Source organism: Microcebus murinus, chromosome 9 (genome assembly GCF_040939455.1).
Source record: "Microcebus murinus isolate Inina chromosome 9, M.murinus_Inina_mat1.0, whole genome shotgun sequence".
Taxonomy (NCBI): domain Eukaryota; kingdom Metazoa; phylum Chordata; class Mammalia; order Primates; family Cheirogaleidae; genus Microcebus; species Microcebus murinus.
In genome coordinates this window covers 71,847,806-71,872,562 of record NC_134112.1, presented here as the reverse complement: position 1 = coordinate 71,872,562, position 24,757 = coordinate 71,847,806, and the positions used below count along the sequence as shown (strand labels likewise).

Genomic DNA, 24,757 nt, shown 5'->3' with positions numbered 1-24,757 from the left:
GAACACGATATTTCATCTTAACAATGGGCATTCATCCACAGTATATGAGCAGACATTCATTCAATTCAATGGGTGAGAACATTTTCTAACAGGAAGAAAAAGTGGCAAGTGCAGACATTTGCATCATGGCCAGTTTTGTAGCCACTAAAATGCCATTACTGAATAGATGATGTGGCCAGATAATATTATGAATTACTAACCAATTCCTTGTACCTCACAGACTTTCCAGCTTAGAGATTCTACCTCCACTTCCTCTGGAAGGAGAAGCCACAACAGAATCAGAGCAGAGAAAAATCAATTCTGGTCTTTCAAGTTTCAGAAATGGGCTTTTAAAACTCAACTCTGCTATTGATAGTTTGAAAATTTCAAGCCACATGAATATTGGCTTTTATGCTTCAAAACCAAAGCCTGAAGGACTCAAAGCATAGCGTTTTTGTAAAAACAGTAGCTACAGATGAACTCATGACAGATGAGAAGCAGCCACTCTCCTTACTCCACAATCTGACTCAACAAAGGTAGCACACGAATGGGGGTTAAAAAAAAAAGGCTTAGACATCAGTTCTTCTAGGAAGGAGCTCTGTCTTGCAACCAAATCCTGGTTCTATCCTCAAGTAGAATTGAGTGATTTTAGAACACAGGAGGGCTGTGCCTCAATTTCAAGGTGAATCTCAGGAAAGAGGCATGCTGCAGAGAAGCTTCCAGTTCCTGGCAGGATAAGGGAGCAGTAGAGCAGACATGGTTGCTTTGGATATCTAGGCATAGATGTCTAGGCATAGATTGATATATCTTCAGCTTGCCCTGTTTTTCCAGAGTAGTGCTGAGGGGAAGCCAAATAATTTAAGTATTTTGACTCATCGGGGACATGGAAGAAGCAGAGAGAAAGCTCATCAAAGGAGAGCTCACAATGAAGACAAGAAGGACAAAGACTCCATTTACCTGGACCATACACCATTAGGTCAGAGAGGAGCATTGGTGCCTCAAAACCAGCAAGCATGGACAAGGGACAACATAGAGCCAGATACTCCCTCATCCCCAATATCTTGGCATTTTGTAAACTCTACTCAGAACCCAGCAAGATCCCTGAATTCACTGATACTGTTTTCTTTCACCAAGTGGAATGTGTGTTCAAATTGAAAATAAGTTCAACTATAGCAAAAGTAAAGTCATATTTCTTGCATTCTTGTTTTTATAGACAAAGATTCATAGCTGCTACCAGGGATGGATCCAGATTTTGTGCAGCCTGAAGCTTAAATAATTTAGGGGATTCTTCTTAAGAATCAAAATTATGCATATAAAATTAAATATAAGGCCTGCAAAAGGGTTCATGTAAGTGAGAGGACCTGAAGCTCATGTCTCATGGCCTTTCTGTTAAACCCATTCTGCCTATTACAGTAACTTTGTTCAAAGCATTCCTTGTATTCAAACAATAGACTGTGCAAACATTCCTCCCCATCTAGGGCTTAGCAATATGCAATCACTTAATAAATAAATAAATCTTTGTTAATAATGAATGAATTCATTATTCTATCTCCCATGCAGAAAGCAGTGTCTATGCAGTAAGAATAACATTAGGAAGTGATTCAGGCTGCAATTTTACCTCTCAAAATATAGGCTGCTATTTGGATTAGACAGAAGTTAGGACCTACCAAACTATTTTTAGTCTCATCTGTTTGCTTTCATTGAGCCATTTAACCTCATTTAATCCTTTCATTCTTTTAGAGTGCCTACTAAACATTTCCACGTGATACCTAAAAACTACTATGCCATTGTCCAGTCGAATAGATTGTACTGGATGGAAATTCAGATTTGGCAATTGTCAGAGTGACTGTGGATTGGCAAACTCATTAACCTCAGGCTGCTGGTTCCTGAACAGAAAAGAGTGGCCTGAGGAGGAAGGAGGGGGCAGCTCTGTCTAGAGCAGCAGGTCTGCTCCACCAGCAGTGAAGTCTCACTGTGGTCACCACCAGCTTTGGTAGGAGCACCTTTCATATAGCTTTTGAGAAATAAAAGATGAAGCCAAAATGAGACCCAGGTACTGACACAATGAACCTATTCTTCATTTGGCAGAAAGAAAACTTGAAATAATTTATGGAGACTTTTGTAAAATGACAGTTTGGCCAAAACAAGGTGGATTTTTTTTTTTTTTGCTTGAAAATCTTCTGCTTTAAATTCTGGTTTTATCATTTTATTATGCTGCCCAAATTCTCTGAGCACCTCAAGAGTCAATCCTTAAAACTGAATCTCCTCATTTTTATAGGAATATCTAAAGTGACTAATCTAAGCAACAGAAGAACAGTGTCTTTGGGAGTATGACAGTCTTAACAAAGACAGCTCCACAGCCTCATCTCAACCTTACTTTATAAAGGATGCATTTAAGCCAAGAAGAAAATAATTTCTGATTTTCCTTTTCATTTTTTGTTGACAAATAGGAAAGAGAAGGCTTAAAGATCTCTTCTAGCACAAGTCAGGAAGCCAGACTCCTCTCCCTCACAAAAATATTTGCTCTATTTCCTTTCGTCCTTTTGGTTGTTTAGAAACCAATGCATCAAAGTTATACATTAACACCCAAACTACATGCCATAGTACCCCCAAAAGCCATGAGAATAAAAAATAATCTTCATACACCTGAGATCTGGCTGGCAACACTGTAAAGAGACTTCATAACTGGTTGTTATAGGAGGATTGCAAGAAATAAATGTGAAGAAAATCATCTGAAAAACTGGCACAATTGTGAAAAACATCACATTTTACAGGAGAAATATTCAAACTGTGAAGTATATAAAAGAGGATATTAACATGTTTTAAATCATAGATCCTTCCCAGTAGGCTGAAACTACATGCTTTTCAATATTAACAGAGACCAGAGACCCAAGGCCAAATTAAATCCATTAGCATAATCTTTAGTACATGCACATAAATTTAAGAGCTAATGGCTATTAAGAAAAGAGACTCTCTGGCCAAAATATATTCTTGAAACTCTGGTCTATGTTTCTTCTTCTATTACTTATCTTCCTGGAGTACATGAAAAGGTCAGTCAAGTATCATGTTGCTATAAATTATTAACAGCAAAAATGAGTTATTTTATTTATTTATTTATTTCTAGACAGAGTCTTGCTCTGTTGCCCTGAGTAGACTGCCATGGTATCAGCATAGTTCATAGCAGCCTCAAACTCCTGGGCTCACGTCATCCTCCTGCTTCAGCCTCCCTAGTAGCTGGGTATTACAGGTATTATAACCAGATTATTTATTTATTTATTTATTTATTTATTTATTTATTTATTTTTTATTTATTTATTTATTTTTAGAGACAGAGTCTCACTATGTTGCCTGAGTTGGTCTGGAACTTTTAGCCTCAAGTGACCCTTCCACCTCAGCCTCCTAAAACACTAGAATACAGGCATAAGCCACTGCACCAGGTCAAAGCATATTAATTTTGAAATATTATAGCTTTACTAAAGTACTTTGTCATTAAGCATCAACCTTTATATGTCTTGTAGTTATTTGTGATTTATATATGTACTGTTGATTGATACAAGATAAAAATGATTTGCTAGCTGTCCATCAATTCAAAAGTACATTCTATCACATAGACCAGAGGTCAGCAAAACTATGGCCTACAGGCCATATCCAGCCATGTCCATTTGTTTACATATTGGCTACGGCTGCTTTGCCCTATGCAGGCTGAGCTGAATTGCCATAGAAACCACATAGCCCACAAAGTTGAAAATATTTACTATTTCACCCTTTATAGAAAAAGTTGGCTGAGCCCTCTGCCATGACTCAGAAAATCAGAGCTAAAATGAATCTCAGAGAGCATCTAATTCAGTGATTTACAAGCCTTGATACACATAAGAACCCCTTGGAGCACTGTTAAAAACATGGATATCATGCTCAGTCTCCCTGCCCCCACTAAGAGAACTGACTTCATTGGTCTTAGTGGACCCTGAATAATTTGTATTTTCATAAAGGTTCCTCATGTGCTACCAGCTTGACAACTTGTGATCTAATTCACATCTTCATTGTATAAATGAGAAATTCTAAACCTAGGAAGTTAAGGCGACACATAAAACCCAGTACATTTTCTAAACTTTTCAAACATTTTTTATACTTCAGCAATCCCTTAGGGGTCTCATTATGCCTATTCTACAAATTCAAGGCTCCAGAACATCATGATGGCATTTTCTTTGTTGGTTCTAGTAATACACTGGTTCAGAGTTCTTTGATCAACTCTGATAACTGCAGCAATAAATAACTTAATCAATGGATGGTGGCAGGTATGTGATTCCTATAGGGACCTGGAATGATGCCTGCATACATGCTAATTGAGAGTTGCAATCTTGCACACAAAAATGACCCAAAAGAAAGAGAATGTCAGAGTTGGCAGGAACCTTAGAGAATTTCTAACTGAACAGTTTCATTTTACAAATGAGAAAAATAAGGTCTTCGAGGAGGTTACTATTTGCCAAAGGCCACACAACTTCCTGGTCACAAGGTCAGTGTGGAATGCAGAACTCTTCTCACCATAGTCGCTCTGCAGGATGGAAAGAGAAGGGTTGGATGGAAAGAAGTTTTGAGACAGAAGTCATGAAAGGAAAATATACCACAAAGATTTATGAGAACAGAAAAATAAAGACATGATCAAGAGACCTTTAAAAGGAGGCAAAAAAGAAATTGAAGAAATGACTCCTACCCTCAGATTCTTACAGCAGAACCTACATCCAATTCAAGAAAATGAGGCATCAGGAGCAATGAAAAAAAGCCAGATTCCTCTTTTCTCTTCCTATGAGGTTTCTTGTTGGTCACTGTACAATCAGTCATTTGATCTTTACTGGAACCCAAAATAAACACAGGCAATAAAAGGACAAAGGAAAAACAGAGGGAGTTTCTATTGACAGAAAACTCTTCTCAGATTGCATCAATCTTGCAAGAACTTTCTGGAGCCTCATTAACAGGGATCTAAATGTGAGCCCTGCAGGTTCATTGCCTTCCCCACTCACCCTGGTGGCTTCCTTCCTTTTATGTTATTAGGAGCACACGGTTCAACAGGGTAGACATCTAATGGAAACAGGGATGGTGTATCTGCTGCTTCACTTGGAGCTTTAAAGAAGCAGGATAGTATTCACATGCATCTTTTAGTTATGCTCACTATGTGGTAGATAGTCCTGAAGACATGAATTGTCAACTGCCTCATTCAAATATACAAAACAATGTGAATGGGAGCAGTTTATCTGTCCCCAGATGGCTTGATATAGTTTGAAGCATCATTTTGTCATCCTTTCTAGCTTGTTTATTTAATTACTCTTGTTCATAGAGGCAGATACCTAGGTGTCCATTGCCCATTTAAGTTACATAATGCTTAAGTAGCTGAGAATAGGAGAAACGGGAGCTTCATGGTACTAAAAATGGAAGGCATCTTGTGACTCCAAACAAAATAAACGAATACATAGCTTTGTTAATTAAGGAGGCAAAAAATATCAGATAATACCTTTAGCAATAACAACGATAAATGCATGTGGTACTTGAAGTATGGAGTTAAAAGAAATTAACACCTCTCTTTTCACCCCGTGTATAGAATGGCATGAGAAATATAATTGAAAGGAATAGAGAGACACAATTTATGTTAAAATAAAGAGTGAATTAGAAATAACAGTTTTTAAAACATTGAGATATCAATTAAAATACTTGGAACCCCCCTAACATAGTGTTTTCCAATGGGAATTATTAAATTAGACTCTGATAATTTTACTATTTTTTAAGTCTCTGGGGTGATTCATAACCTGTTAACTATATTATTTGTAAGGTGACAATGTTCAGATGACTTTTTTCCCAAAGTGCTACAGAAGGCCAGGCATATCAGTATGTAGAATAGGTTTGTCCTATTTTAATGGTCTCTTGAGATCCCAGGAGTATTTTGAGGCAATACTGAATAGGAACTTATGCCCTAAAATGTCAAGTCTACTGCAGGACATTCTATCACTGTGTTTCATAAACATAGCAACTGTCAAGATGGTAGTTGGCTATGTATTTAGATAGCAGGACATCGAAACTAGAGATATGAATTTATGATTCATCACGACATGGTTCCTAAAGCCTGGGGTTAGATAACAGCTGCTCAAGAGTGTTGATAGAAGAGGGCTGTAATATAGCTGGTGTTTAGAGATCTGCAAGAGAGGAGGTGGCAAAAAAGAGGACTAAAAATGATCCAGAGAGGTAGCAGAAAAATGAGATGGGAGTAGTGTAGGATCACAAGATGGAAAGTATCACAAGAAGAAGGATTTGTCTATCACATAAAACTGCTAAGTAGTTGAAGAAGACAAGGACACTGGCTTTGGCAAGATGTTGGTCATGAGTCTTAGGGGGGTGATGGAAATGAAATGAAGTAGGCTATGGAAAGAATGGGAGGAGGAAAAGTGATACTCTCTCAGAAAGTTTTGCTGTAAATAGGTCAAAGAAACGAGGTGGTAGCTGGGGATGATCAAGAGGTTATTCTCATGCTACTGAGAAAGTTCCCACAAAGAGGAAGGTAACTGCATATTACTGGCCTAAATATGGTAGCAAGGACACATAGGGGAAGGAGGAGCATATGAGGAGAGGTGAAGTAGATTGGTGCAACTAGTAGAGAGAAATGATGGGATTCTTTCTAGTCGCATCAATTTTTTTTTAATGAAATATATAGCAAGGTCACTGGCTCAAAGTGCAGGGGGTGGGATTATTGGAGTATCTAAGAAGAAATGAGAAAGTGAGAAAGAGCTATTTTAGGGAATAAAATACAGATTTTATTAGGAAAGTATTATAAAAGGCTTGTTGGACAGTTTTGAGTGCTGATATTTGAGATGTGTGATCAGAAATACAAAGTAACTCAAGGTAGCATTTAAGTTTTATCATCCAAATGTTACCTTTATTAGTTGAAAGCTAAAGAAAGCTAGGCACACAGTTGTAAGCAAGAGGCGGAAGGTAAAGAGGAATAGCCACCCTGCCACTTCTATAATTTCAGAGTTCTTTAGACCTTTGCCTCTGTGTCCTTGTCTAAACTAGGCAAGACAAGTAAATAAAATAGTCTTTCCAAGTCTAAAGATCTTTTTTCTGAGGAGCCCTGTACTGTAAAACTAAAAGTGTGTGTCAAATAAAATACCCTCTTTACACCATTATAAACTCAGTTCTAAATTCAGCTAACAACTCAGTAAAGTAAAATGATAGTACATCGAGTCTTTACTTCAGAGGTCACAAGGACCGTCAGAGTTAACATCATATAAACATAAAACTTGAGGGCATAGCTATATCTATCTCCCCTCCTACTCTCAACATATGCCAAAGTGAAAATAAACAGGTTATTGCATAACTTTAGCAACTGCATGGGTGACAGCAGAATGATGAGAATTAATAACTAGATAAATGTCCACAAATACCCAGGAAAGGCCACTGGTGCTAGTTGGCAGGGAAATGAAAACTCACATATTCACTTTGATATTTAAACAAAAGAATATGACTTTTTAAAATGTGATCAAGTACAAATATTGATACTTTTCATAGACTGTATTATAACATAATAGGTCCTTGCAAAGATCATTTTACTCCATGAGATGAAAGACACAATGTCAAAGCACAGGTCACAAAGCCCAGGATGTGCACGTAAAAAACCAGATAAATGAAAATAAAATACAGAAATTTTTATGGAGATTAAACATGCAGAATAGAAATGCACCAAACAAAGATTTTAACACCAATGTGCAGAGGCTATTATATAAACCAAGAAAAATAATACAGCAAAGGGAAAGAAATTGTACATATCCAAATCCAAGGTAAAGAGATATTTTTAGGTAAAGAAATGGGTAAAGTACCTAAGGATTTTAAATGTAAAGTCAAAGTTGTAGAAAGTTGAGCAAACAATTAAATAAATACAAGCATAATATTTATTTAATATTTTCCTGCTACTTTCAACAGAAACATTTTTATAGACATTTATGAAACTCAACTCCAAAAGTATACTGGAATAGACTAGGTGAGGAGAAGATGGAAAAATCTAAACACAGTTGGTCAAACTAAAATACTAATAATGTCAAAGGAAAGAAACCGAATTTGCCATAAATTATGGTCAGGTTGAACTGCAATTCAATGGATTATTAAAATGCCTTAAAAAATATTAAGACACATGGGCAAGAGTGGGCATGAAAAGGTTTTATTTTCCCAGAGACATTTTAATAGTAATTTGTTCTGACAGGAATTGATTATACATATTTTATAATGTATATTTTAAATATACATTATAAAATATGTATATTTTATACATATTTTATTTTATGTTATTTTATAGCATATTTCATATGTTATTTATGAACATGTGTGGTTTGAGAACACGTGATCTGTCAGAGAATGAGGAAAATAACCTAAGCAAAAAGTGTAATAATAATAGTGTTGTATAGTCATTCTTAAATTAGGTTGCTAGGCTCTCCACAAATGCAGTGATGAATGAATGATTTTAAACACAGTACTCTAAAAAGAATATAAGAAGTCAATTACAAAGCTCTTCAGACCAACCTAAAAGTCTGATTGAAAATTATGCTTCTGATTTTTTTTAATGAAAATGAGAAAATCTGCATCACTTTCTTTTATCTTTCACTCTTGCAGCAATAGGATTTGTGCCCTTGCTGCAGTGTTAGCACATAAACATGACTACAGGATCTGCATTCTAGGGACCCATGACAAGAGAAACAATATAACTAAAATATGGTTCTTGTACACATTAATAAAGTATACAAATGGTGGTAACATTGATTAAACAAAAAGAGAGAAGGCAATGACAAACACCTTAGGAATAAGAAAGGAGCTATCACTAAAGACTGGAAATTTAAAAAATAAGAAAAGAATATAATGAAAAGTATTATGCTGCTAAATTTGAAGACCCAAGATAGGGAAGGATTTCTTAAGATACCAAATGCACAAAATATAAAGAAAAAGATTAATAAATTTAACTTTATTAAACCTAAAAGTTTCTCTTCATCAAAAGACTGTATAAGCCAAGCCACTGACTGAGAAATTATGTTTGAATGTACAGAACTTACTATTGATCCAGAATTCATAAAATCCTGCAAATCAATTATGGGGAAAAAAAAGAGTCTCATTGAAAAATGAGCAAGTGGCATGAACAGGAAATTAACATAAGAAAAAAATCCAAATGGCCAATAAATATGTAGTAAGCTGCCCTACATTTTAAATAACCACTTCACATCCATCAGATTGCCAAAATTTAAAAGCCTGACAATGCCAAGTGTTGCTGGAGTTACACAGCTGTAAGAACTCTCATACTCTTTTCGATGGGAGTACACATTGGTACAACAGATTTGAGAGCAATTTGGCACCATCTAGTAAAGGTAAGCCGAGGTGAATTCTATGACCCAGCAACACCATTTCTAAGTATCTATCCTAGAAAAATCCTGAACAAGGAAACAGATGCAAGAATGTACACTGCAGCATTAGATCTTCATAGTGGCTATCCATATGGAAGAAAGAAGAGATAAGAGTTTAATGAGAGATACATAGTGGCCCTCAATTTCCCTATAAGGTTTTACTTTTTTAAGCTCAGTATTGGATATATATTAATAGTTATTCCTTATGTTATTACCTATGCTTTTTGGTTTGTCTGAATTTTTTCATAAACATTTAAAAAATGATAATGACTTACCAAACTATCCACATCTATGCTGGAGTTTACAGCCCACTGCAATGTGCCCATGATATTCATGGCTAAAGTTAGAATAATACCAACTTGTCCTTCTCCTTCACCTATAGGTACAAAAAAGATATAAACAAACCTACTGTTATTTCTCTCTTCTGTCAACTACTTTATTCATACCTCTCCTATGGCACATAGAGCATTAAATTTACATTTCAATTTTATGCTTATTTTAGCCATTTTTTTCAAATCTCAGTTCACCACAGCATCTACTAAGTAGCAATAATGCCAAGCATACAGTAAGCATTCAATCAATGTTTTAAATCAAAAAGTGATTGAGTATTAGGAAAGACTTGCCCTTTTTAAAAATGTCACAGGTATTTGAGTGGTTGTTGGTATTGGGTAGATACCATGTTTGTCTCTTCTACTACTATGCTGCAAGTAATAAGAGTAACAGACACTAGAATGGGCAATGGAAAGAAATAGTCTTGTTTCCAGATGAGCTCATCTACAAAGAAGTCATGACCAGGGGGACCAGGGAAAGGGTGTGTTTGAATAGTATCTGCAAGATATTTAGATGTGCTTCATGCTTTTGCAAAGAGGACTTTCTCTGCTAATCAGATGTTGTTTGGGAAGAAAGTGGGCTTAAAGCTTCATGGGATAGTCAGAAAACTAATGGGTCTGCCATTTGGAAAGAGGAAAGACTGCCTATTATGTTGGAAAGAAAAAGATTAGTTCACCTGAGAAGAACAATATCTAAGTGTTTAATTAGAGTAAATGGTTTTTTAGGAGTAGAGAGGGCCATTAATTAAAAATTATAAATATTCAGTATTATGGCCATAACAATTTTTTTCTATTTTACCCCACCATAAAAATATTCTCAGAGGAATATTTTTAACTTAAATTATTATAAATTTAGGTTATCAAGTCTCAATTGAGAGTTCTTATACATATAAGGCATTATAAAATTATCATAAAGTTCTAAACTTAGGAGAAATAATTCATCTTAATATTAATTGAAATTTTTTTTTCTATAATTCTTCTAACAGAAGGCATACCATACACAGAACATATCTGCTTTTAGTATTAAATATTTTACTTTAAATAGGTAAGATTTATCCAGAGCCCCCAAATTAGAGTTTAATTCTAACAGAAATACACACCATATCACTAAGTCATGGAAACTAAACAATCTACTGTTGAATAACTATTGGGTCAAGGAAAAAATTCAGAAGGAAATCAAGAATTTCTTCGAACAAAACAACAATGGAGCCACATCTTACCAAAACCTGTGGGATATAGCAAAAGCATATCTGAAAGGAAAACTAACAGCAATAAACGCTCACATCCATTAACAATGTTTTGACTTAAATGCTTAGCTAAATAGTTAATGAGCATAGTACCTGTTGTTAAAATGGAAATGAAGGTAACAACAATGAAGAAGATGACAAAAACCATTTCTATTCTCATTTGGAACCAGCGCAGTGTTGATAGGTACAAGAACCAGTTGGCAGTATGTAAATTTAGAGCTTTGTGGAAAAGAGTTTCAAAGTAAGGCTGCCGTCCAAAGGCACGAAGTGTCCATAGTCCTTTTAAACTTGTAACAAGATGAGTAAAAATTGGACTCCTGCCTGTGAAATAATCCCATAGAAAACAATGCAAATCACACAAACACAGAATATATTTTCATACTAAGATGTACCTGAAAAAGACTAACATAATCATTGGTCAAAAGGTTTTTTTGACCACAAATGTCATTGGTTAAAAAGGTTTTTTCACTCTGGTACCATACTTTGAATAGACGTGATATGATATATATGTATATATATATTTAAAATAAGTTACCCTCCTTTTTTACTTGACTATCATGGATGGGAACTTATAAAATCACTACCATTATTTGCTTATATTTCTTTGCTACAACTGAGAATCTTTTTTCTGGCTAATCTTAAATTAATCGATGCTGAAAAAAAATTTTCTTTTAAGACAAGTTTTTCAAGTGTCTCAATTAAGAAAGTTTATGTGACTTAATTTAGCTAATAACTTCTAAAGTAGAAATGGACTAGAAACATATCCTCTGAAAACATGTCCATACCAAGGCTATTGCTGGAAAATATACTTCCCAAACAGCTCACATAGAGTTTGGGTGTCTGAAGACAACAAGCCAAAGGGAATCATTTTGTCTAGTATCATTTTGGAAGCCAGAGAAACATTTAGTAATAGCAGCACTATCATTTTTTAATTTGATTGATATAAGTAAATTATGAATGAATGTCCTATACACCAACCCAGGTAAGACTCTATACACATATTTTAAAACCAAAATGAAGTCATCTGGTCATTAATTAAGAAAAACAATCCATGTGTACTTTACAATGTAGTTTTCCTTTTATATACATATACATTTTAAAAAATTATTGGTATATGATGTGAGGGTTTAAAAGCAGGGTGAAAGAATATTTGGAAAACTAGATTAACAATAGAGAATCCTAAATAGCTCTTGTGGCTTTTATTCCAAGGCGGCTATTGCACATGCAATACCATACCTTCAGATTCCAGTTGTTTGAGTTGCTGTGAGGTATGGAGGAAGTATGCCCTCAATATAATAAAAGTCACTATCACTGGCACTGTTGCAAGGAAGATGTAGGGCTGTAAAACTGAGACAACTGCTACAGCTCCAATCACAATTAATAACAACTGTAGGATCAAAGAAAACACGTTGGTGAGCAAATGCTTTCCCACTGCAAAATAGACAAAGTGTGTCATTGATTTGTTTCTAAATAAGCTCTTCCCGCTCTGTTCTGTTGTTAGTAAGGAACAGTTGCCTTCCTATTGAGAAGGCAGTCATTCCAAGGTACATTTTTCATAGAAAAAACTCGGAAAATTGTTTAGGTCATCTGTAATAACATTTTTGAACTTTTGCAAACATGGTGTTCTTTGATCTCAAGATATTCTCATTTCCCAGACACTTTAAACTATTGTATAATAAATAATTTTTAAAAGAATATGAATTTAAAAATAAGCTATTTTAAAATAATTTTAGTGTAAATGTGAATTTTAGGATTTATTATGTTTAGACAATTTTTGAAAATCAGGCATTCATCGTGGATTCTTCTGAGTCAGAAAGATCTGGGTTAAATATTGGCTTCATCATTAGGCAAGCTATCTAATAATCCCTCTGAGCCTAGTTTTCTCATGCTTAAGATTGAAAGAAATTATACTTAATTTTAATTCCCTCTCTAACTCTTCTGTTCTTGTTCTTTGAAATACTGGAGATTTCCTACAGGCTCAAAAAATGATTTATGGGGATAGACAATTTAATTTGAAATGAGAGAAATTTTTTTTATCTCATATATTCTCAGAATGAATTTGTACTTCAATCAAAGCTCATCCTACAGATATCTCTTCACATCATCCACCACATGTAGACCCCTGTCGGCAGTCTCAGAAATAAGCTCAGATTGGTGTTCTTCAGGACCAAGTGAAAGGCTTAAATTTTATATTTTTACATGACACCAGTACATACATTTTAAAAAGTTAAGAAATCTGCTAACATTTACTTCATATTAGCTCATTTGAATAAAGTATAAATAAAGTAACCATCAGCAGAAAGGGTAAAAATATAAACATTTTATAACATCCATATATTACACAGTGAGCCATTTCTTTACCAGTTTCCATGGGTGACATACACATTTTCAATTGATGAGGTGGAACACATAATATTTTCGTAGATGGAGGTGGGGATGGGCATGTAGCTCAGGTGTGTGTAAATCTTTGGCTTATTATTTCCATCTAAAACTTCAGATGATCCTACCTCAGGAACACTTTTCTAAGACAAAATGCCTCTATGTCTCCAATCATCAAATTCTGGAATACCAGTCCCTCATTCAACAAGCATTGGGATGAATCTGTACTGTGCCAGATATTAGACTAGGTACATGATGGCTTAATAATCTAAGAAAAGTCTTCCCTATTCCATTCTTGTCCTACAAGTGCCACCAGTATAACGAGAAAGCCCCAAGTGCTTTAGTTACTACATGACAAGATGCTTCATTGATGGCAACTATGTGTTTTTTTAACCTAGGTCAATTATTATTATTTCTTAGAAATATGATCTCTTGGGGGAAAAAAAGAAAGAAAAAATAAGTTCCATGTGTGATTAACTAGGGAATATAATTTAATTTAAATGGGCTATCACATGAAATACTAGTATGCCCGAAAGACAACTGCCATGGCACTGGTAATTTAGAAACATTCATCTACTCCATTAGGATCAGGGCCTTTTATTTGCTTTGACCATTGTAAATGGCACTGCATTGATTTTAACTTGTACTATTTTACCATATAATTCCAATTTAGTGCTGTTTTCATTAAAAGTTAGGTGGGAAAGTTGACCATGTAGGTATAAAACACACTCTAGTCTTTAACTCATTTTCTATTAAAAACATTGTTTCTTTTTAAATGATTGCTCATATGGTAGAGAATCTTAGTAATGAAACTGTAACTATACTCTGATAAAATAAGTTGGATTGGGTAGTCACCTGACCAAGATACAACAAAGGGTTAGAGAAGAATAAAGAAGATGGATACATTTGAAAGTGATAGATCATTCACAAGGTAGTCAGATTTCCAACATCTACCATCACCTGGAGTATAGTCCAACCCGAAAAATAAGTGAAAAATAAGCCTCAGCCTTGGGAAAGATAACTCCCTTTGCTTCACAAGAGGCCTTCTTTAGTGACTGAGGTCACAGCCTAATAATTTAGCACTATGTGCAAAATTAAAGGCACACTTTCAAATATTTGTATATGAAGAAACCTTAAATTCTATCCTACTTTTTAATTCACAAAGGATTAGACAGAAGTCATTTCAGATCAGGTATATTGCTAAAAGGACAACTAACTAACTAACTAACTAGAGGAACTTCAAGACAAGATGAAATATGAACATAGATTTCTAATTCCTATTCACCCTTACCCAAATCCTAAATTTCCTCAGAAAAAAAAAATCAACAAAATATGAAAACTTGCAAAGTACCACACACTCATGCTTCTAGGAAGTGGGAAGCAGATTTTTACCCCACAAAGCAGTTCAGAAGCATTCCTGACACCGAAGGTCACACAGAGCTACCTGTCAAACAGGAACAACTGATAATAATGAAGGGTCACTTTGAAATAGGTTTAAAAAAAAAAGCCTATTTAAAGCCATGTAGTGAGCACCAGAGTTGGAATTTAATTTATAAATTGCAATCTCTTACAAAGGTTTAAGCAAGAGATTAATGAGATTAATAGGATGAATAGGGGCAGTGGAGGGGGGAAGGTATAAAAGACACATTGTAGAGATCAAAGTAGGAAGATTCAGTATGTAACTATTTACTGGGATAAGAAAGAAGAAATAAAAAAAGGCCTTGAGGTTTTCGTATTTTAGAATATGTACACTTCTGTTTCATAAGAAAAAAATCATTCACCCAGCCATAAAGATAAGAAAGATGCTAGGATATAGTTTTTCTCTGTTTGCCTTCAAGTACAAATTTGTCGTGTATGGCCGGTCCAATTCTAGTGTGCCAATCTGAACCATATAACTTTAGAACTGAAAGGGACCATTATCAGGTTTATCTTCCCCTTACTACAAGTGACAAACCTGACACCCTTTGGGATTAAATGTCTGCTCAAGGGAAAATAGTGGGATATGCATAACAGAACCCAGATCTTCCATTTTCAGTATATGAGGTTCCAATCCAGAAAGTAAATTTGTCAGAGCATTAATAAAGTTATAAAATAAAGAGAAATTAAGTTTTTTTTAAAAAAACAGAAAATTTATAGGTATGCTTCATTTTGGTCAATAGATTCCTGAAACATTGTGAATAAATGTAATTTTATTTGTCTAAACATAATTAAATATATAACCAGAGGAGCTCACAATTTCAAGGACCTCTATGATGAATTACTTAGCAGAGTCAAAACTAATCAGATTTTTTTTACCGTGTTTGGATTGTCATATATTATGCTTCCTTAATGTGAGACCCTCTTATATCACAAATAAAATAGATAAAAGAGCTCTGCCAAATCACTCATGAAGCAACTGCAAATGAACCTTAAAAGCATTAAAAGTTGAGCAGAAATGATTCAAATTGGCATAAAAGATTTGACAACCAGCACATGTCAAAAAATTTTAATTTATAAAATACATATTTAAAAATTAACTCTTCCAGAGAATTTCTGAAGTAAGCCTCAAACTTCAGAAGATACTCAGCAGACCACAAAAGTAGAAAAATAATTATCAAGGGGCACCATTTATGGCAGGTCAGGATGTCCATGGTCCAGTTTTTTTTTTTTTTTTTTACCTAATTTAATATTATCTTTGGGATTGGTCATTTACACTCCTAGAATGAGAAACAAATGTCTAGCATTTAAATAACAACATAGGAAATGCTCCTTTGAATGCATGAACTCAAACCATGAATTAAAAAATTCCAGCAGCTGTTGCTAAATTATATCTTTAAACAGAACAACTGAAGAAAACCCAAAATGCTAAAGTTCACTTGGAACAATAAATATATTTGATTGTGTCAATCATTTCAGAAGGGACAAACTGACAGTCTGGTTTTTCTGCACCTGCCAATGTTAGTTGTGTATACACACATGTGGTAGTCCTCATTTTGCTTTGTAAGGTCTATGAAATACATTATTATTATCTTGCAGGAGTAGGGAAAGAACATGAGGGGAGAATGACTCATTTCAACTGTTTCTCCAAAAAGATCATTAAGACTGTGGCATTTGCTCTCTGGAGGTCAACCTGAACCAGACAGGAAGCTCAGGAAGCTGTGCTTAAACGTAGTCCAACAGTCAAGGTTAGCAACTCATAACACTCCTTAAGTCCTGTCATTCATGGAATCCTAATGCCTATCCTGAAGGTCACTTTCATCCCCACCCTCCGCTCCCCCACCATTTTCCTTCCCCACTGTCTGTCACCACCAGTCAGTCACCCTACTGCAGAGAGTCACCTCACAGCCAGGCTGCCCTACAGGCTTATTCACATCCATCACTCAGGGGTAGCTCTCATATAACCCTGAATTTTTCTTTCCCCTCTCACCTATGCAAAAAGATGTCTTTACTTGTGTCCCTTCATTATGGGCCTTACTGTGGGGGAACTGGCTAACTAATCTGTGCCAGAGTCTTCATGGGTGAGGCTGGTTTCAAGTGTAACCCGCCCAGGGAATCCATCTTCATTTTAATGTGGACCTTTTGGAGGTAAGTAGGTTTCCATCAAATAGTGATGCCGATATCAGTTTTTGGCCAGTGAGTTGGGGGAAGATGGTGTTTAGTGCCTCTCAAATAACTCCCAAGTAGATACTTGTTATTATATTTAAATGTGGGATTGCCTCAGGTTTGGGGGATATAAACAGTTTCTGACTTATTACTAAATTTACTAAATCTATGCCTATTTTGAAAACTTTGGATATTGACAAAATTTATATAATAGACAGGACCTGAACTCTCAATCAAAGGAAAAATGAAAAAAAACCTCATCTCCTTCTTTTTGTAATTATTTAAAAATATATAAAAATGCAAAGATACTTAATAATAGTTATTTTTACAAACCTGGATGAAGTCAAATATGGTAAGAGGCAGAAGATCATCCAAGATTGCTATATCTTTGGAGAATCTATTAAGAATCCCACCTATAATATAAAAGAAGATACATTTCTCAAGACCTAGTAATTTTAAAAAGTCTTATCAATATATTCAATACTAAATTTGGATCAAAGAAGCATTCAGAATTCAAATAAGAATTAGCATACAATCAGATAAATAAGGATTTAGAATATTTTAGTTCTGTCTAAAGATTGAGTAACTATATGTTTAATTTATTGTCTCCTACCTTTAAACTTTTATAAAATACAGATTCCCATAAGATTCAAACAAAAAACTAATATCCACAATAGAGCCCTTATTATAAATTGTGTCAAGAATGAATACTCATCCTACTACTACCTCTGCAGAATGCCTGCCTGCCCACTACGTAGACTTCCTTTACCATATTCTCTTTCTATCTTCTTCACTTACAATCTAAAGCCTATCCTCTAAATTCCAGACTCACATTTATAAGTCTGATAGTTTGTTGCTTCAATGAAAAAGTTATATACAGAATGTCTACTATGTGCCAGGCACAATGCTAGGCACTGAGATAGCAGGGGTGAATAAGCCATGCTCCTTGCCCATAGGAATTCATTGTCTAGAGAGGAGTTAAACATACAATTAGATAAAATGTAACATAATTCTGTACAAAGTGATATTGAATCTTATCATTCACCCCCTACTAACTTCAGGATAAAGTCCAAAATTCCTAGTTTAATATTTAATGCCTTCCATAATGTGGCCTTAAACCACCTAGCTAGTACAAGCTCCCTCAACTCAAATATCCTATTTCAGCCATCCCCTCTATTTTTTAAACACATTCTGCACTTTCCTACCTCCCTGCCTTCCCCATGTGGTTCCCATTTACTGAAAACCCTTTTCCCTCATCTATGCTGTCAAAATCTATGTGTCCTTCCTTTCCCAACTCAAATCCCCCTCATGCAAGGAAGCATCAGTGTTTGCTCCAGCTGGAATTAATCTCTTCCTCCTCTGGACACATTTAATACATCTTGTTTGTACCTCTGTGTTATAATGACTACATGCATGTCTTATATTGTAGTCACTTATCCACATGTCCTATCTCTTTTTCTGTATTGTAAATTGCTAGAGGTTAATGAGATCATGCCACGTTTGCTTTGTTTCACCTATAGCCCCAAGCAAAAAGCCTAATATGTAGGAAATCATTTATTGATAAAATGTTCTTTAGCATAGTTAATTAAACATATTTTTATGTGTTTTCCTAAATCAAAAAAATTAGCATATGGTATTTATAAATAGTGTTTAGAAAATGAGAGTTTGCTTTGGTGGGAAAAAATCATTGTGGTGCTTATTTCCAATGGTAGTGTTCTGTCAAAATACACGTTTACACTTTTATCCATCCAATATACTTTGCTGAGCACCTATTATGTGTCTGTGTCACTTGAAGATCATTTTAAAGTGACATAGTAAACTCAGACAAATAGAAAAAATCAAGGTCAATGTACAATTGCAGAATGGCACACCTGGGACAGGTTACAAGTGCACATAGAAGGCAAGGAAGCATCAGCTGCTGCCAAATATAGCAGAGACTATCTAGGAAACAGTGAGAATAAATGAACTATGAATTGGTAACAGTTTCGAAAAGAAAGCATAATCCTTGCATATAGAAATGATGGTGGGGGGGGAAAGAACATACAGATGTGATAAGATTATCTCACTATTTGAGTTCACAGGAACATAAATAAGGAAGAATACAAAAACATAGAGATGTCTAAGAATCATCCTACAAAGTGGATGAACATTTGGCATGTAAAACAAAGTAAAAAAATGAAATGAACAGTGATCATTTAAACATGAAAGAAAGAAGGTTTGGTTCAGAACCAACCATGACCAGGGTTTAAGGAAATGAGGAGCTCAGAAAAGTACACGGGTGGAATGGCAAGTGCACCCCCTGTGGTAGCAACACCCCACAGATTGGAATGACAGTGGGGGACTAATATTTACTTCATGCTGGCTATGTAACAAGCCAGTAAATTGCCTTGCTTCATTCCCACAAAGGTCCTCTGAGATAATTTTGCTTTTCCCTACTTTACAAGTGAGGAGGCCAAAGCTCAGAAGAGTCACTTGCCCGAGATCACTGCTCTTATGAAGCCAAACCAGTTTTCAAGCAACGCTCAAATTCTTTCCACTGTATCTCATGGCCCATTTCTGACTCCGCCAGAAACTCAGACAAATCCCCTGCCTTTTCTGGGTCTCAGATTTCCATAAAAACTGAAATCATTGAATCAGGTTAATTGGACATCACCTTATATGTAAAATTCTTATTTAATACAGAGGGTAGGCCAGGTGCAGTGGCTCACACCTGTAATCCCAGCACTAGGCAGACCGAGGTGGGAGGATCACTTGAGGCCAGAAGTTACAGACAAGCCTGAACAACACAGTGAGACCCCCATCTCTACAAAATATTTTTAAAAGTAAAAACAAATAAAAATAAAACTGTAAAACAGAGAATAGCGATGAGTATACTTAAATGAGGCAAGACTTTAGCAACACATAAGGGCATCAGAATAAATTTATTACCCAGAAAAAATGATGGGTATTTCTTATTTTGAGATACTTTTAAGATACAAATTACTCTAAAAATCTCAATCTTGGAACTTATTCTTTGCTTTATAATCAAACATTTCTCTGTTCACTTCCTCTCCTCAAGGGCAAAAACTCTGCCTTATTCATCTTTATATACCTCTCCCTCACAGAGTAAGCGCTCAATGGATTGCTGTAAAAAAAAACCAAAAAACCTTGGGGGAATCCTTATTAACCTCATAACCTCAGAGTCAAAGGTTAATTTCTCCAACATAGAATCAATGGAATTGATTAATTTCAAAGTACCTCATTAGTCTTACTTTAAAAATATTTTAGCAACTCCACTATTGTTACTTTCTGTGACTTCAAATAAAATGGCATCAAAATTAGTTTTAAAATACATTTGGGATCCCCCCAATGTAACTTTGAACAGTTAACATTAAACTAAATTATTCTACCCCATAAAACGGCTTTAGATGAATTTTATATTTTCCTTGATCACTTCAGATCTCCTTCTCTTTTGAACAATATTACACATTGGCAACAAGATGCCTACAAGAAGGCTAGACCAAATATCTGAAAAGGGAAGTACAAATAAGCCACAAGGGCCTGTTTGCGCTGCTTCAGTCCCACCAACATCATATTCTTACAAATGGAGCTACTCTAATTAGGTAATATAGAAATATCAGGAGCAACAATAATAATAATAAGCTATAATATCTGAGGGAGGTACATGCCAGTCATAAGAAGGCTCAAAAGAAGGCAGATGCCTCTGTGCAAAAGCCAGCACCTCTGCTAGAAAACCTTTTAAACCACAGGCCCTATTGATGGTGTATCAGCAGTTTCATTTTGTATACCTAGTCAAGTACCTGCTTTTAATGCGTTGAGGGTTGACATAGGTGCTTGAAGAACAGAATGTAACATTTTGTGGTGTAAAATTTTTGACACTGTGATGAGAGTATGCACGAGTGGTAGACCCCTGAAGAAGCCCAGAGCAAGCAAAGTGTCGGCTACTCCCACGTAAATGTAAAACACATAATAGGCGCTGGTGCTGGTGATAATCACTGCATAGCTGCTATTTGCACTTATAGTACTATTCCCTTTGTTGTAAGCAGGAGCGCTGTAAAACAAAAAGGAAATTGTTATTTGGCAACCCAACTTGGCTACTGAATTTCCAATATATGTAAATGAAATTAAATTTGAGTCAAAAGAAACACAATATATTACATTAACAGAGTTTGTGCCCTTAATCTCAAAAGCTTACTACTGCAAGAAAGTAAATTAAGTATTCATTTTCTCACCATTGAAATAGATAAAATTGACCTCTATTAGATTAAAACACAGAAAATACTAAATATATAATGTTGTTTCAAATGTTTTTATTGTATTTCATGGAAACTGAATGCAACTAAATCGTTTAGAAATTGACAAAGAGATGCAGGAATTACATATGCACATTACCTAAACAAAATAACTTGTTTTTCCACTACTGTAACACTATGGTAAAATGTAACACAGTGGATATGATATTTAATAATAATCAGTGGAAAGAAAACATAATCCATAATAGAACATAGAATACTCACTTTCCAAGTAGCCACAGCAGGACCAAAGAAACAGCCACCTGGAATGGGACAACACACAGTTGGTTTTTCTCTAACATCTTTACCTATTTCTCCCACATCCACCTCTAAATTCACCATGACCAACATCAAAGTGCATACATTTTTATTTCCTTCTCTTTGCTTTCCTAGGTCTAGCAGCTATAATAATTGTACTAAGCACCATTATTGGTGGTGAGAACATATTAAGTAAGTGGAATTCAAATTTCACTGAAGTAAATACTTTGCCATTTCTCTCCTTAGTTCAACAGGAAGTATTCACTGGGCCTCAGGAGAGCTGAGATTATAGCTAAATGTATTAAATAATAAACTGTGTCTTTTATAAAAGGACTAATTTCAGCATTCTGGCAGACAACAAGTCTATTTAGTTGCTATAAATAATTTCATTTGTTGTTCAATGATTATGAGCGACTAACACTTCTGAGGACAATTAATTATTGAAAAAGGTAAGATTAATATTTTTAAAATGAATTAAAAGTTTCGACAGTATAAAAACTCACAGTTTACGAATAAATATAAGGTACATTTATGTTAAAACAGACATCACTGGTACCAGAATTACTTAGGACTTTGAGCTTTCTCAAGGTGGAAATATTTGGCTAAGGGAGAAATATTCTATACCATAACTAAATGAAAAAAATTTAACTGTGATTTTTATAGTCCTTTTAATATTTAAATCTTCTGTGCTCTGTTCTATTTCAATTTGGCATTCCATCCTCCTTAGGAGAAATTTAATCTTGAATTGATGCCCTCATGATTATAATATTAGAAATGACTCTGAAATTATATAATTAGCCCATTTATGACTTTACCAGAAAATGAAATAGAAAAAACAAGCAATTGCAAGTAAAATGATTTTGGAAATGAACACAGAATAAAAGTACATAGAGGAGAAACAAATATACTTGGAATAAGATATCTACAAGTCTTATTCCATACTTGAATTTACCTTACATATTTAAGAGTACTATATAAAAACTTACAGGGAGCATTAAGATTCATAAAGAAATTACATTAGGAAGTGCTATACTTTAAAGAGCTGTTTAAGTTTTAAATTCATATATCAGATAGAAGTATAATGATAAAAAATTTAATGGCATTATTCTCACTTTACTATTTTTCTTCATTATACACATAGTCCCTACACACGTTATCAATGAAGAGAAAATTTATCCTTGTTTTCTTGAAATTCAAAGAAATTCAAGTAAATTCAAAATGACAAAGTAAGCAGTAATCTAGCTATTTCAAAAGTCTTCTTTACAGTATAAATGTCTTACTATTTCTTAAGACTAATCAAATTACTCAAGATCCTAGATAAGAGTATATGTTCTGAGTCACTCTGATTATTTGGTTATCATTATTTGTTATTATATTTCCCCTTTGCTCCAATTAAACAAATGTCAATAATGCTCACATTGTCGACATTCTTTGAATGTAATTCTCAGGAATAAATATTTTTCTGTGGAATATTTTCTATTTTCTATTTTTCTATTCACTAATGGAACCAAAGCAGTTTTCTAAAGAACTGGTCTAGTCATTTAAACATAAAGTTATTTCCTGGCTCAATCCACATGGTTTGTTGACTAAAACAAAAACATTTTCAAGGACTTGATGTAATGACTTCACTAAAAATATTTGAAACATATAGGAACAATTGAGTAAGCAAGTTCCAGCATTTTGTTTCCAGAATGTTTTGAGGTTACAAAATTTATGTAATTTATTGGAGAGTAACAGTTCTAGATGATTAAGGGAGAAAACTAAAAGATCTTTATTTTCCATTTTCTGGGGGTTTTAAACACTATTCCATAGCACATAGAAGACAGCATACTTAATACACAGATTTCAATGCTTCACAAGTCAAATCATGCCCTAAAACATAGACCTCTGCATGCTAAGTAAACCTGTCCTAAAAGGATTACTATCAGTCAATAGCAGTAGTGGTATTACGGAATATACATCTCCAGTGTACTAATAATATAAAGCCACTCAGGGATTCCTCATGAGCAAACAGAATGGAAGTCATAAAGAAATAGGATACAACAGTTCTCTGAAACATTCTTAAAAATCATAGAATGAAAGCATTAAACAGGATCTTTGGATACTCCATCAACAATAATACTCTCTGGTTATTTTAAAAGGAACCAGGAAACTGCCTCCTAATTTTATTATTTGCATTTCTTCTCTATCTAACCAATGGTGCACTGACAAGCAGGAGTACTAGAAACTAACACAGAAACGTTATTCTTATTTTCTTGGTGCTAATATCCAAGAACTTACAGAAGATAATGCCCTATGGGGTGATGAGAAATGGTACAAAAATACAAAGGTAGACTGACTCCCTTTTCAAAATGATATATTAATGGTAAATGCTAATGAAGTGAATAGATAAGCTAATTTACTCAGTTTTTACCAACTTTAAAGAAATTTTAAAATGACTAAGTATTTCATATTGCAAAAGGGAAGCATATTGAACCTACTCTATAAAAAATATAAATCTAAATTGAAATACAACCCTTATGAAAACTAAAAATAAATAAATCATTTTCACAAGAAATATATGAATCTTAATCTTTCTTTAGGTTCTCTGATCATGAGTATGAGGTTCTAAACAGGGCTTAAAAGAACTAAACCATCATCCTGGATTAACACCTGTACCATGATATGAAGTAGCAATGAGATATTTTAATGGTAATGAAAAATGGGCACACTGGTATTAAAAGAGGAGCTTAGTCTAAAAGAAAAACTAAATAAATTTGGATTCAAAGAAAGCAATAGAATTGTGAACACTAGTGAATGAATTGTTTAGTTGCATATTTGTGCACATAATTTAAAAAATTACTATTTTCTACTATTACCAAGTTTTGTTATTCATAATTTTAAGAGTCAATTAATTGGCAAGGCCTACAGGATATTGGCCCAAAAGGCTCATCATTTATTTTATTATTTCTTGCCCAGAAAATGGCATTATCAACTATTTTATCCTTTAAAAAGATGATTTTTGGGGGAATGTGTGTGAGAGTTCAACTAATAATGGGTAAATATACAGCATTTACATCCTCTGCTGTAATTTAGTTTCTTGCCCTAAAGAACTATTGTCTTCCTCTTAAGTGAGTCAATAATATTGTACACATGTATAGCAGCTCAACAGTTAATTATTTATTATATACCCTTTTGAAAGGTAGAAAAGTTCAACTCTATGGAGCTGCATGAGACAAAGATCCTATAAATTAACAGAAATCACTACCACAATCAGATAGGACCCT

General features: G+C 34.5%; 1 protein-coding gene across 1 annotated transcript in view; it reads right to left on the bottom strand.

Moving 5' to 3' along the window:
- Window positions 1-24,757, bottom strand: part of CFTR (CF transmembrane conductance regulator) — a 166,584-nt gene that overhangs the window by 41,128 nt on the left and 100,699 nt on the right. The window contains exons 16-21 of the mRNA XM_012761103.2: window positions 21,459-21,496; window positions 20,742-20,992; window positions 17,275-17,354; window positions 12,217-12,367; window positions 11,074-11,301; window positions 9,680-9,780 (exon numbers count right to left, since the gene is read on the bottom strand). Of these exons, the coding sequence (XP_012616557.1) occupies window positions 9,680-9,780; window positions 11,074-11,301; window positions 12,217-12,367; window positions 17,275-17,354; window positions 20,742-20,992; window positions 21,459-21,496 (849 nt within the window). The remainder of the gene's footprint in view (window positions 1-9,679; window positions 9,781-11,073; window positions 11,302-12,216; window positions 12,368-17,274; window positions 17,355-20,741; window positions 20,993-21,458; window positions 21,497-24,757) is intronic.